The sequence below is a fragment of the Enoplosus armatus genome, chromosome 1 (assembly GCF_043641665.1).
Source record: "Enoplosus armatus isolate fEnoArm2 chromosome 1, fEnoArm2.hap1, whole genome shotgun sequence".
Classification (NCBI taxonomy): domain Eukaryota; kingdom Metazoa; phylum Chordata; class Actinopteri; order Centrarchiformes; family Enoplosidae; genus Enoplosus; species Enoplosus armatus.
The window spans coordinates 16,164,774-16,179,143 of NC_092180.1; the positions used below are offsets into that span (position 1 = coordinate 16,164,774).

General features: G+C 41.3%; 2 protein-coding genes across 2 annotated transcripts in view; one reads left to right on the forward strand and one right to left on the reverse strand.

The window, feature by feature from the left end:
* Positions 1 to 1,926: 1,926 nt before the first annotated feature.
* LOC139287612 (fibulin-7) lies at positions 1,927 to 7,527 on the reverse strand. The gene is made up of 8 exons (XM_070908734.1): positions 7,459 to 7,527; positions 5,175 to 5,334; positions 4,928 to 5,098; positions 4,200 to 4,325; positions 3,207 to 3,380; positions 2,980 to 3,117; positions 2,470 to 2,605; positions 1,927 to 2,290 (listed from the first exon to the last, which is right to left on the reverse strand). Exons 1-8 carry the CDS (start codon positions 7,525 to 7,527, stop codon positions 1,927 to 1,929), a joined length of 1,338 nt encoding a protein of 445 aa, XP_070764835.1.
* A 4,451-nt stretch (positions 7,528 to 11,978) lies between these two features.
* LOC139285222 (C-type lectin domain family 18 member A-like) overlaps positions 11,979 to 14,370 on the forward strand; it is a 36,256-nt gene continuing 33,864 nt past the window's right edge. Inside the window, exon 1 of the mRNA XM_070905736.1 lies at positions 11,979 to 12,062. Coding sequence (XP_070761837.1) covers positions 12,051 to 12,062 — 12 coding nt within the window. The 5' untranslated portion in view covers positions 11,979 to 12,050. The remainder of the gene's footprint in view (positions 12,063 to 14,370) is intronic.

Sequence of the window (14,370 nt, forward strand, 5' to 3'; positions counted from 1 at the left end):
ACCAGACTGAGATCAGGATATTGATTTCAGTCCCATACACACTGCCAGCACTCATTAGGAGGGGTTTTTATCTGCACGGTGTGACTCAGCCACATTGGTGAGAGCTGTAGAGAAAGGGTGGAGGGGATGGAGCAGTGGGGATGGAAGGACGAGAAGGAGAATGTAATATGATACGGTAGAGGTGGGGAGGAAAAGAGAGGATTGTGAGGTGAAAAGTGAAACAGCTCTCACACTTTCTCAGAGCCCAGTTTGTATATATTTGTGTATGTGGTTGTTGTGCACCAGGCTGGACCTCGCAACAAGCAATGCAGAGGTAAAACACAGAACGAATAAGCTGTAGATGAGTAGAGGAGGGTTTTATTTGGGTTCTGGGATGAGAGCTATGGGGGACAGGAGTGTGGTTGAACTTTGGATACTGAATCATCACCTCTCCATGAGGGACAGACATAAGGGCGGCCTCCCATTCACCTTTCCCTTTGCTTATTCTTCCATTAAGATGGTGAGAGGTCTATTCTGCAGCAGTAATAAAGACAGCACTTCTTAATTCCGCCTGCACCCCTCAGCCAGTGACTGACTGACTACTGTGACTCGTCTTCTATTCAGCCTTCTCTATTCAGCCTTCACTCTCTGTCTGCCTCCCTATCTCTCTCCATCTTTTTTCTTCACACAGCGTGCAATTTCGTTTTAGGATCCCGTGGCTAAAGCTCCCCCCGCGCCCCTCGGTGGTGTCATCAGTGAGCCTCAGCCACAGTGTGGAGCCCCTTCTGCAACTAAAGACATCTTGTTTGTCTCCGCTGAAGCTACACTGTGCCTCACTATCCACACACGTACTTTTGTGTGGTATCTTTTTTCAGAGAGTTGTATAACACCAAGGAGTAGAGAGAGACGGCTAGTGGAGCACGGAGGTGACATATTTCATCACGCTTCTCGCCACTATTTTTCCAAAATAAACACCTCATGAAAGGGAAATTATCACACATGCATAACTTGCATGTGACATGTGCATTTTTCTGTGTGTACTTGTTTTGCAAATTTAAAAGTTAAAGTTATTCCTACACTGCAAGAACACAGTGGCTCTTTGAGCAGCCTGTCTTTGGCTGTCAGCTGCTGAACAGCACTGCTCTGTGCTGCGAGAACTCAAGTGTTTCCCAAACAACCGCTGCTCACATATATCACTGCTCATATATACTGTATATATATATATACCAGACTGCTCTTACTGCATATTTCAGAAGGTAGAGAGTGCCGTTTTTTCAACATTTTATGCATTTGCAAACAAAAGACCAAACTTTTTAGGGTTTACATGATGTTTTAATGATTGCATTGGAGGCAAAACTATTATAGCTGTACTCAAACCAGAATATAGTTATTAAAAAAAAGTGAAGAGTAACAGACAATCTTCACACGTCATGATTACATGTCCAATACACATAACATAAATGTCAACATAGCGGGACTGTCATTTACAAAAATAGCACTTTCTTTCAGGGTGGGCTGCCTACATATTTTCTGGTTCCTCCAGTTGAATGCTGTTTTACTGTTTGCTACATCATTCACCTTTTATGTCTCCTACACTCATTTCTATCTTTGTGCAATAAATATGTTTTAGTTAATCCATACAAAACTCTTGTTCTTATAGTTAAGTCACCCAAACACACATCACTCAATTTGCACTTCTACAGCTTATTACCAACTTCCCTGAAGAACCCATATTCTAAAACATTTATTGCACAAGACAGGTGTTAATCCATCTGTCACTCAAGAGTCAATATGCTGCTTCATGCTTTCTTTCATACAGTTTTGAGACCTGGCTGCAGCAACTCCTTTACTTTTAACAGTACAGGCGACTTTACAGATGGTCACCACGATACATCAGATTATCACAGTGTGTTAAAGAAGTGTGTTTCCACTTTCATCCCTCCCTGTCTAGAACTCATACTGGGAAACAAACATGGTGACTTTGGTGATGTACCTCCCCAGCTGGACTCGTCTCTCCAGCTCGCTCATCTCCACTTCCGCCTCCAGCGCGGCAGGACCCTGCACGGGGCTCACCAGCATCAGCTGACCTGTCAGACGGTCTGAACGCTGGACCGTGAAGTGGCGCCGAGCTTGCTTTCCCCCCAGCAGGGAGAAGCGAAGTGTGTCACCCACAGGACGTAATGCTGAGACCCTGAACATGACGCGAGGAGCTGACAGGTTGGACACGACAGCCAGGTAATGGTAGGAGAAGGAGTTCGGGGCCTGAGAACATGCCTTGTTGTCCACAGGACAGGGGTTACGTTCACAACGCCTGGGAAAAGAAGTGAAAACTGAGGAAGATGCAGCTGAAAGAGTTCATCTATGGAATCAAACTCATTATACCGTCAAGGTTTTCATTTGGTCTAAGACTTCATGTTACTGTGCATCTCAAATTAAATCTTATCTGTACAATGGGAAGTGAACTTGGATGTAAAAAAGGATAATGCTCACATAGGTGACGTCTTGACATATGTTGCATGAGCGATTTTGGGGCAGTCCACACGGACACACTGGAAACCATCGTACGTGTTAATGCACACCTGGTCCTTTGTGCAGTTGTTCTGTCTGGTGGCACACTCATCAATGTCTGTGAGGAAACATCAACACAGTGGGACATTTATTCAAACAGAAAGGTTAGCTGGGAATCATCATCATCATAATACTGTACTAGAATTACATTCTCTGGAGCCATGTTGAAAGGACCCATTTTTGATGAAACTTGCAGTTAAATATGCAACATAATAGGGTTTCTATTACATGCAGTCTAAGCAACACAGTATATAGCAAGTGTGTTATATATAAAAATGGGACACTAGATTAGCGGTGTTGGTTGCACTGTGGCATTTGGCAGAACAGAAAACATCTTGTGGAATACTTCATGTAATGTTGAATGCAGATACTTGAAAATTAAGAAAATGAAAGCAAAACAAAACACAGAAAAATAAATAATAATAAGTGCACCTTTACAGCTGCGTCCATCGCGGGTTGAATTGTATCCGACAGGACAGGAACAGCGGTAGCCCCCAGGGGTGTTAACACAAGCATGTAAACACAGTTTCCCAGCCTGGCCATTATGGAACAGCTCACATTCATCTATATCTGAATTGAAAATCACACACAGTTAACATCTTGCATGTACACATGCATGTGTATATTTGATTTAGTTACAGGGCATCTATTAGTAATACCAGTGCAAGTGTTGCTGTCCCTGCCAGAGATGGTGTATCCGGGTTCACAGGTGCAGTGGGTGGTCCCCTGCACTATAGTGCAACGTGATGGACGAACAAAGGGCCCAGTGGTGGCAGCAGGCAAGGTAGCAGCAGCAGCGGTGGCTGCGGAGGTGTTTGTCATGGTGACAAAGACTGAATGAGGAAGACAGGAAAGACGAAAAGTAAGCAGTAGCTCTGTGTCTTCCCTGGAGCTCAGCAGCGTTCATTCATTCATTCAGTCAACCATTCATTCATTCATTCATTCATTCATTCATTCATTCAGTCAACCATTCATTCATTCATTCATTCATGCATTCATTCAGTCAATCATTAATGGACAATGTGTGACAGACATTGTTGATGTGTGATGTTGGACAGTGTCAGTCACAACAACAAGTACCAAATGGAATTTAGGAGGAGAGTGACTGGATTTTATCTCAACATGAAGCTCTGACGTTTTGCTTTGACAGGGCAGAAAAGCTGTCTTTTGTCAGTCCTATAAAATATTGTGAGCGTCAATATGTAGCTACTCTCCATGTGTAAATTCAACAGTGTCTCCATTACATAGTTTGTCCACTAGAAAACACTGACAAGTTTATTCTTCAACTGTAAAATGTCCCATTCAATTTTTGGACATTATCAGAACTTTAAAACTCTCAAATATTGACATCAGTGTTAAAAATCCAGCATCAGTTGGACCATAGTCTCCATGTCTGACCTGATTTGTCACCATACATGCATAGGTGCAAAGCTTTTAAACTCCTCACACACTGGCTCATTAGGCTGAGTGTTACCTACAGTAACAAACTGTATGTTGGCATGGAAATATTAAATAAACAGAGAAAAAAAAACAAAACCATGTGGTGCAACCCAAGATCCAGGTATGTGAAGTATAGCTTGTTATCTATAAGTGAACAACAGTAAGATGGTGAGGTAAAACTACATCTTCAACATGTTGTGTATTATACCTACATGTTGGCACGGGACTCTGACAGGTGGCTCCAGACCAGCCTTTGGCACAGACACAAGAGAACTGGTTCACTTCATCCACACATGTCCCACCATTCATGCACGGAGAGGACGCACACTCATTGATGTCTGCAGGAAAAGACAGAGAGGAAGGTTATACAAGGAAACTCCATCGCTACATTCGAACCTTCTAGACATACAAAGACATATGCAACCAAATATCTTTGATGCTTAAAGATAAGAGAACATGACATCATGTATGTTAGAGAGGGAATGAGGACAAAATGGAGAAGATGAGTTAATGTTAGTGTTGTCTGGATCAAACAACCTTTGAGCTGTTATCTTAAAGTCGGCGAGCTGTCAGAGGAGATAGAGGTTGGAATATCGCATGTCACAGCATTCAATAAGCTCCCTGGACAATGACCAAAGTACATAAAGAGGAAATATGATCATGGGCCACATATGAAATGTATCTCTACATAGAAAAATGTTGGCGACACGCATAATGCACAAAAAGAGGAATAGCAATAGAGAGCAGGAGAGGGGAAGGTTACAAAGAGGACGATGACAGGGCTGTAAAAGTGATCGGAGGGTTAGATAACAGGGTGAGTGATGGTCAGGGTGAGGAAGAGGAGAGACTCTGGTGGGAAGAGGATGAGGAGGAGGCAGTGGAGAAAGTGACCGTCACAGTGAGGCCAGGTAGTAGCAGAATATCAGTGCTGGTCTCTTGCCTCGGCAGGTCGTCTGCTGGCCGCTCCAGGTCAGGCTTTCCTGACAAACCCTGCTCTCTGTTCCCACAAGTTCGTAACCAGGGTCACACAGAAAGTGAAGCTCGTGGCCCACGCTGTGTGACTTGCCAAGTTTCCTTCCATTGATGGGGGCCTCCAGTTTTGGGCAGGTACCTGTTGGAAAAGTAGAAGGTGAATGGCAGATATTTCAACATTTGAATAAATCTGTCTTTCTGAGGGTTTTGCCTACTGTTGATGGCTCTTGTGGTCTGCTTCCCTGCGTTGCTCTGCAACAGGTTTATTTTCTTCTTCAGGTTGCGAAGACTCTGCAAGTACGAAGCTTCATGGGCTGAGAGAAGCTTCTGGACCTGCTTCAGAGAGCCTTGTATTTCCTGTCTACTAGGACAGTCCTGGAACAAAACAGAGAAGATGAGTAATTTCATTCAGTGTTGATTAATATTTCACAACTTGTCCAAAGCTATAATTTACTGACAAGATCACAAAAATCTATGTTATGTTGAGTGAAACAAATATAGAGATTGTTTTCTTTGTTATGTGTTAAATAAAAGTGTAGCCACATGATTGTCAGTACTTTCATTCAGTCACTTTGATAAGGGGAGATTGAGGAGCATTCACGAGCGTATTGCACTACACATAGTGTTACTATGTGGATCTTGAAAGCTACAAATGTGTTAAAACTTTTGGAATACTGTTTTTGCTGAATTTATGAATACAGAAAAGCTACTCCTCTGGCTCAGGTAAGTTGAAAATAAATATTTGTCAACATGAAAAAGAGACCACAGGACCACAAGCCAGTGATGTCATTGATGTATTAGCCCAAGAACTAACTTTCCATTCATTCAAACCTTTCCATTCATTCACAGGACTCAAAAGAATGCTAAAGATTTTTTTTTTTACAATCAAAAGATCTTTATTCTTTTAATGGTGTCTGAGCCAGACAAATGTACTTACCTCTAAAAGGTTTTCTATGGTAACCACACATTCCCCTTTTCATTGCACTCAGTCATTATGTTGCACTTGTACACATCTGTCTACAATTGAAATGTGTGCATACTTGAATTTTGCTGGGAGGGAAAAACACTCTGATCACCTCAAACGCCTATCTTCTCTCTTAATCTATTAATTTAAGTGTGCAAGTAGATGGTGTTGTTAAAAGTATAGTATGAAATAAAATCACTGTTATTACCAAAACTTAGTGACTTTGGTGGTGTACCTAATTAAAAATCAGAGTTAGCTCCACTGCATGTAAACAAATAAAAGTTTGCTGAAGGGGGTGCACTTGAAGACCTGTGCAGCACAGAGGCTGGGCTGTTATATGAGGCAGTAAATGCAGCAGGATCAGAGTATGTTTGGCCACTGTAAGTATTTGCAAGCAAGAACCTCCTCCTCAAAGCTAGATACTGTAACTTAGTCATAAACACAGGAACTCTCTCTGAAAGTAACCAGTTTACTATTCTTGTGATGTGGTTTTTAGGTGTGGCCCTGTGTGAGGGTTAAAAATCTTCATTACATAAAGTTATGTAACTGCCATGTGCCACTTTAGGGGGGTGAAATCAGCAAAATCTGTTTAGCTTGCATTATGGGTAATCGCTTACTCTTTATGATGTGGTGGATTTAGGGGTTCGGGGTGAGTCAGTTGCATATAAACGCCCTCAGCATAAACATCACCTGTGTTACAACCTCCCTTTCTATTGGCCCGGAGGGGCGAAGGAGTGGCACTGACTTGTTTTTTATCTGCCCTGTCCTCTCATGCATGTTTTCAGACAACCAATTAGTGTTTTCGTCCAGCCAGAGTTATGTAAGAAGAGTCAATATTTGTTGAAAACACCTTTCTGATTTGGACAGAACTGGGGTTTGGAGAGACTTCAGTCGGTCGGGGGGAGGCTGGTGTTTATAGTGTGGCTGTCAAAGGCCTCTTTCTGCCTGTGCTAAGTGACATTTCTCATGGCTTCATGTTAACTGGGTGACAGTGTGTAGGAGGCATGCACTACTGGAGCACTGGATAACAGTACAGTACCAGCCTGATTTTTTGAATTATTTAAAACGTAACAAAACAGAAATGCAACTTTAGCCAACATACACATACAAGACCTAAACCATGACACACAAAGACAAACACATTCAAGGCCAAAAGAGAGTTATTCACAGACTGATGCAGCTTTTTGGGAACGTTTAGCAGGATTGCAGTGAAGCATGGTATAGATTTATTTATTAATTCAGTGGAGCCTCTGGGGTCTTTTTCCTGAAGCTTGCATGCAAAGTGAAGGTGACTCAAGGTTTGCCTAATGTCAAAAATGTCCTATGTGATGCCGAGCAGGGACATTCACAGTAGGACCGATTGTGTATTTAAGAGGAGAGAGGTTACTCAGATTTGAGCAGTTTTTGCCTTTAAAGCCATTCACGATAGTTATCAAGAGGCATATTGTAATCAATGAATCAATTCAATAGATAGAATGCTTTCAACCAGTAATTCATTGATTATCTCGTTATCCTGTGACATTGCACTCACTCACCTGTCCAAAAGTAGGATGGAGCGAGCAGAAACACAGCAAGGTGATGACAATCGCAGTTGACGCAAACATGTTTCCACTGATCCCAGTCCAGTCGATGATCAGTCCTCAAATGAGTTCAGTGTTGCAGGCAGTGTGAACTTTGAGTGTGTGCAGGGACTCCAGGTGAGAGAATGACCACAGTCGGCCGTGGAAAAGCTGCTGCTGCGAAACCACTGCGGAATGTTGGGTTTACTCTTCAGGAGCCAATCAGGGAGACTTCAAGAAAAATGTGACCACGTTATTATCCCTTTACTTTGGAGGGCACTTCCTCTCCAGTCAAAGCAGCTTAGTTTATATCTTGTTTAAAGAAAAATGAACTATGCAAGAAAAGATGTTTTGGATCATGAACGATCCATCCAGAAATATGAGATGAGAATCATTCTGAAGGACGCAGGCATGTTTGTGTGCTTTGCAAAATGCAAACAAAAGGGTTCTACCATAAAAAATTCAAAATACAAGATTAGAGCCTGCTATCACCGGTTAATGTTTTTTGTTGTTTTTAAAGGCTTGTTTACAACAATAACACTCGTAAACACAAGAGTAAACCGAGCCAATACTGTCAGTTATGTGTAGATGAAAAAATACATGTATAGTAGAAAGCTGCATTTGCTGCCAGTGATGGACATAATGTTCAATGATGGAGAAATGCTACAGAGAAGCTGTGCCCTCTGCAGGAATATGTTCATACATGCATTCATGTACTGAGTACTGGACTGAAAAAAACAACACACATGCCTGACATGGCAATATCATGACAGTGGGCTCTGGGCAGTGGTACAGCCATGACAGTAAAGTCAGGGAATACAACAAGATGGATGAAGATGACAGGATGTAAATATTTATTTTCCATTTATATATTATGACTGCATGACCAAACTATGCTGACTTACTGCTGTAGAAAGCCTCCCATCACCAGTAAACCAAAACATCTCCACTCGGCTCCCTGTTGCTGTTTTGAAACTCAGCACTCTTCACAGTTGACCTATAAACAGCTACAGTCAGTTATATATACACACCATTCTTACATCTGTCGGTATGGTGGTATAAGGTAAAACAATGAAACTGCATGTTTGTGTAAGCAGAGACACTGTCTTGCTATTGAGAAATGATTGATCAGGTGGTCAGGTTGCAGCTGTCCTGGCTGACGAAGTAAATATTATATTGTGCGTTTCACTCTGCAAGATGTCTGTATCATCAGCATCTTCTTTTCTACTGTTGGCTACGGACACTGGGACTCTGAAGGGCACTAATGGGTGCCCTTTAAATGGAGAAAATGCGATGCAGTGCCCTCTAGGGTGCCCTATGTGCTGGAAATTAGTTGGCCTCTCAGTGCCTCTAAATGGTTAAATAATGAATGGTTCCCAGTGTGTTTTTATTACAGAGGCGTAGTAGTTATATTTTAATTTTCTAATTTTTTTTAAATCTAAGTCACATAATGAAACAATTATATTCTTAACCCCACCGCATGCAGCTGCCCTTCTTCAGGCAGGCTGAGTCCGCCACTGGCTATGGAGGAAGTAAGACTGTCTTTGTGATCATTTAAATTAAATGATAAAGATGTGAGTGTGTCTCAGTGTAACTATGCTGCAGTCGAGAAAACATTTATTGTGTAGATGTCCTCGGTGAGTCGGTCAGTCGATACCACGGAAGTTCAAAGAGTAATGAGGAGGCTCAGGCTCTTGAGCACTACTTTGAGCTCAAGCAGGAAGGAGATTACAGTGGTTCCTTTGGTTGTTGGATTCACCTGAGAAATCATCTTAGTGGGCGGCCGTGTCTGACTGAGCCCAGAACAGACTGCGCGCACAGCTGTCGTTTGGCTCAGCAGGGTCAGACAGTCTCTTCCTGATGCAGCAAAATCGAAGAGATAAGAAATAACTAGGCGGCCTGGGGACTGAATCCTCAGTGCAAAACACATTCAGCCCACAGGGAGAGGAATGAGTGGGAATCTATTGTGTTGCGCTGCAGTCAGCTCCAGACACTGAATCATCCTACAGTGTGCGAATTGTGATTCATGCTTCCCACACCGGGTCCTTAAAAAACATTGTCACCATGTCTAAACAGACAGACAGCTCCATCCTGTACCTTTCCACACTCAGACCTATCTGGTCTCATGTTCTGCTGCATTTTAATAGCTCGAAAAATATCACAAACGCAATTTGCTGAAAAATAAAAAAAACTCAACCTGTCCATACAGCTCAAGAATAAAGTTTCATCTGTGGTGATTCATCTGAAAGATGAACATCAGTCCGTCAAAACAAACTTCCCCTCATTTAACAATGATGAACACTCAACCAAGAGTAGGAAATTATGATAGAGATGATTCATATGTTTTGTCCTCAGTGACTGACAGGCACTATGACACACCTGCTGTCATTGGTGGAAAGCATATTTACTTCGCTCAGTTACTATACTTATACTTACAGTTTTAGATACTTGTGCTTTACTTGTACTTTACTATTTTCATACTTTTCAGATCATGATTTTACACACAAATACCCAACAGTCAAAACTTGACCAATCACAACATTAAAACGCTGTATGTATGTTGCATATTTACACCATAGTATAGTTACTTTACTTAAGTAAAAGATTTCAATGCTTCCACCTCCATCTGCTGTGATGTCTGCACTATAAAGTGAAGTTATTAAATAAGAAATATATGACACATTTTAATGTATTTCCAAAGTAAAAGCATAATATAGTGCAATGAGAACGTTTCTTTGATTTGATGTAATTTTAAAGTCATAATGTTTGCTTTTTTTGTTCCAGTAGTTTAACAAAACAGTAATTATACAGTATTGAATTTATTTTGTCTTAGGAGGGGTTCTGTCTGTAATATCCTCCATGTGGATGAGGAGGACCTATTGTTCCTTGTTCATGCAAGAATACATTGGGGAATTTCTGCTGGTTTTTAACCAGGTAGAAAAACAACAGATGGATTAAAGAGACGGATTATACATTTTATGATCAAATGAGACTCTACAGTAGGTCTACAGTCTAAAATAGCGAACTGTCTTTGAATAGAGCCATGTGCTCGCGCTGCAGCCCGCGCTGAAAGCTGTTGAAGAGAAAAGAGGGAGGAGAGGAGCAGAAGGCAGAATAACTGAGAGCAAGTGGCCGCTGTTGTCGGAGACACTTCAGGAGCTCACAATGGGGTCTGTCACAGCTTCCCGGCGTTTGGATCTGTTGGTCGTTTTGTCTCTGCTGCCTCCGTTGATCTACGCGAACCGGATTATCAGAGACACACCGGACCTCCAGAAGTCCACCACCACCGGTAAACACACCTCAGCTTGTGCGCGAGTTATGTGGCCTCGAGGGACACTTTGAGACCTCGTCGTGCAGGATGAACTACTTCATGCTAAATAGAAGTTTTCTTGATGTAAATTAAGTTATAGCAAGTAAGTCTAAGAGAATACAATTTTATAAGTGGAAGTTTTTATCCCATGTTTGCCATCAGGTGGCATTCCTTTAGGCTGTAGACTCAAGTGGGCTTTCTTAGCGGTCCAAATCCATCTGGCAAAGCACCAGCAGCCCAACTTTTCTGTCTCACTGCCTGCTGTGCTACAGAAGTTTGGCATCAGCTTAACAAATTACCATTTTCATGGTACTTTGCCAAACACATGGCAAAATGATTAACCCATCACTGGGGAGCTGAGTCCCTACTCTTTAACTTTTTGGTGAAATGTGCTCAGATGTAATAAGAAACTTTAAGGAGTAAAATCAGATCAAAGTCGAGTCTAAAAGGTTAGTTCAGCCCAGTTTACTCTAATATGGAGTTTATTATGCATGGCTTCCAAGATTGCAAAGTAAGGCGAATTGGTAACACTTTAACCCCTTTATCTATGAACAGTAAACACCTATAATAAATGCTTTACAACACTTAGAATGTAGTTACAAGTAGATATGAGGACATTTTAAGTGTTTGTTAATGTACAGTATCTTCAACAATTATAACTTCTCTCATGAAGACATGTTTTATATAATTACAACTGTGTTGTATTGCCATTCATTATCTATTTATACCTGCATGTTTATATAGTGCTTGTAAATGCTAATAATTTCCCCTGCAACCTTTTATTTACTGGGGAATTATTAATGAGGAATGTAGTTTATTTATTTATTGTGACTTAAAGCATCCTGAGTTTGTGCAATGGCATGTGTGTGTGTGTGTGTGTGTACATTAACAGATGATTAGAGCATTTTAAATCTGTTTTGAGGGGATGCTTGTTCACTCACTACATGACAAAAATTGTAAAACTATGGTTTTGAGTTTTGTGTGACCCTTGAGTTGAATTGTGAGTGAAACTGTGGCAGACTTTATTAACCCATGCTCCAACCTTTCACACACACACACACACACACACACACTCTCGGACACACACTCAAACATCCCGCCAACACATTTGCATTCCGTTGCCATAGCAACGGCAGTAGAGGTATATAGTAAATGAGCATGTCTGTTTTTTCTTCCAGGGCTCGGGGTGAAGGAGCCCTCGCAGATTGTTGCCCATCACAATAGACTGCGCAGCTGGGTCAAACCCACGGCGGCTAACATGCAAAAAATGGTTTGTGGCATCTATTGTCTGTTTCTTCTGTGTGTGTTTGAATGGTATGAACGCTGTCGCCTTGCTAAATGTGAGTTCAAGGCAGTTCAACATTATCAGTTTGTGGTACACTGTCTACACCTTAAGTTCACAGAGGCCAACAAAGAGAACGACAGTCCAGAAAATGTGGTTGAGAGCTCTGTTTTTGTTTTTCTATCTAGCTACACCAGGTACAGCAGCAGAGTCACAGGCAGAGCACAGTATCACACACAAACCACTTAATCAGCAAAATGTCTGCTGTTCTCCCATGACAACATATATGACCAGGAAGAACACTTGAGACTGTGGCCATTTGCTTTGTCCCCGTCCCTGTACACGTCTACAGTTCAAAAATATTCCATTTTCAAAAGCAAAATCACTAAACAAAGGCATAGATAACAAAAGGTTTTTAGTTGAGCTGTCTTCCTCTGTAGCGCTGATAGTCTCAACAGTTGAAAAAGTAGTCTTAGTGCCCCATTTGTTCTGCTCTGCTGCAGGCTGAGTGATAGTGTGGACAGTTAGAGCGAAGCCAAAATCAATTAGCTGTGCGCAGTCTTGTGAGGGTCACACAATGAAGTTATACTTTTCACAAGAATGAGAATAAAACTAAGCAACATTTTTAGTCTCTTAATACTAATGATCAACACATTTAGTTAATATGTGATAGAAACAGTTACAGGGTCATGGTGAGGTGTTGCTGAATGTGCAACATTTCTTAATATTCATTTTTGACTCAGGATTTTTTTTAATGCAACTCTCTGCACAACACCCCGGCTAAATCCTCTCCCTATCTTACTCCATCTATTGCTTTGCTGTACAGCGCTTATCTGCACAACTGTCTTGCCTGCATGTGATTATGACCAAGAGGTAACGATGGATTATGAGACTCACAATGCGCTAGATATCCTCCGGGCCTAATATGAGATTTGTGCCAGGGCAAACTGTCACTTTGTCATAGATTACATCCTCAAAGCCACCCGTACTGACTGAGCCCCTTTTCTTCGACTGCTCTTCAGTCTCCGAGAACTGTTCTCAACTGATAAGGCAGTAATGAGAAAAAGAGGATGTGGATAATCATTCTGGATTCACAACTCTGGTATTACAGGTAATTTCCCTGTGAAAACCCTCAGAGGAAGCTTTGCTGAGCTGAAGAGGCATATTAAAGAGCTTTACTGATAAACGTTAAAAGGCTCAAGGCTTCGGCTGTGTTTGTGAATATCTGAATAAGGGTTGGTTTTTTTCACACAGGAACCAACCAGTAAGCATTGTGATGAGATTGTGTTGAAGTGATTATAATATAGTCCTTTAGGCTTTGCTTTCAGGGTGAGATAAAATACCAATATTTTAGCAATGAATGATGCTCCTCCCTTTCTTACCCAATGCCCTGTCTGCAGATTTTCTTTGCGCTCTTGAAGCTAAGAAGTATTATGAGGTCATACCGTCGCTCTCAAAGACAGATTATATATAGTACAGACAAATTAAAGTCCAGTATTTACTTTTGATATGCAAATCATGACCTCTGTTTGTGAGATATAATCTTATTAATCTCTCTCGAAACCTCTCGAAACTCCAACCATTCATTTTAACGCAGATCTGCAGAGCTTCACAGCAGAACATATGAAGCTTTATTAATTTAACTAATTGAGTATACAACAATATAGCAGTTTGTTGATGGTGCCACAAAGAAGGGTAACCAGAATATAAACTCATCTTTCTTTGTGAGACATTCAAATCCCTCAGCAGATACAACATGACATGCTTTAAAATGAAATGTCTTAGATGAAATATTGCTCGGTGACCTCATACCCCTCTGGTGGCATCAAAGTGTGAGCCGGTGACTGAGGTAAACAATGAACGCATGGGGGCTCAGCCTCTCTACACCACACATCAGTCAGTCATACCTCTGATGTCGAATTTACAAACTCTGTCTAACCAAACAGAAAGAGTTGCTGGACAAATATGAGACGAAATTATTAGGAGGTTCCGTCTTTAATAGACTGCACAGACTCGAATCTGACTCTGACTCTTAGAATACAGGAAACATCAACATGTAAACACATTCTGCAGCAGTCTCTGGACGTGAACAAGTTGACCCGCAAAATGTTGAAGTAAAAGAGCGTCACTGAGATTAAGAACTGTAATTACGGAAAAATGAATCACATTACACCTTACTAAGTAATGCGTTACTGTTTAATACCGCTTATAACTAATCTGCGTTAGTAAATAATTTATTAACCCCTGATAAAGCTACTTACTTACAACTTATAAACCCTTAATAAACGGTCTTCTA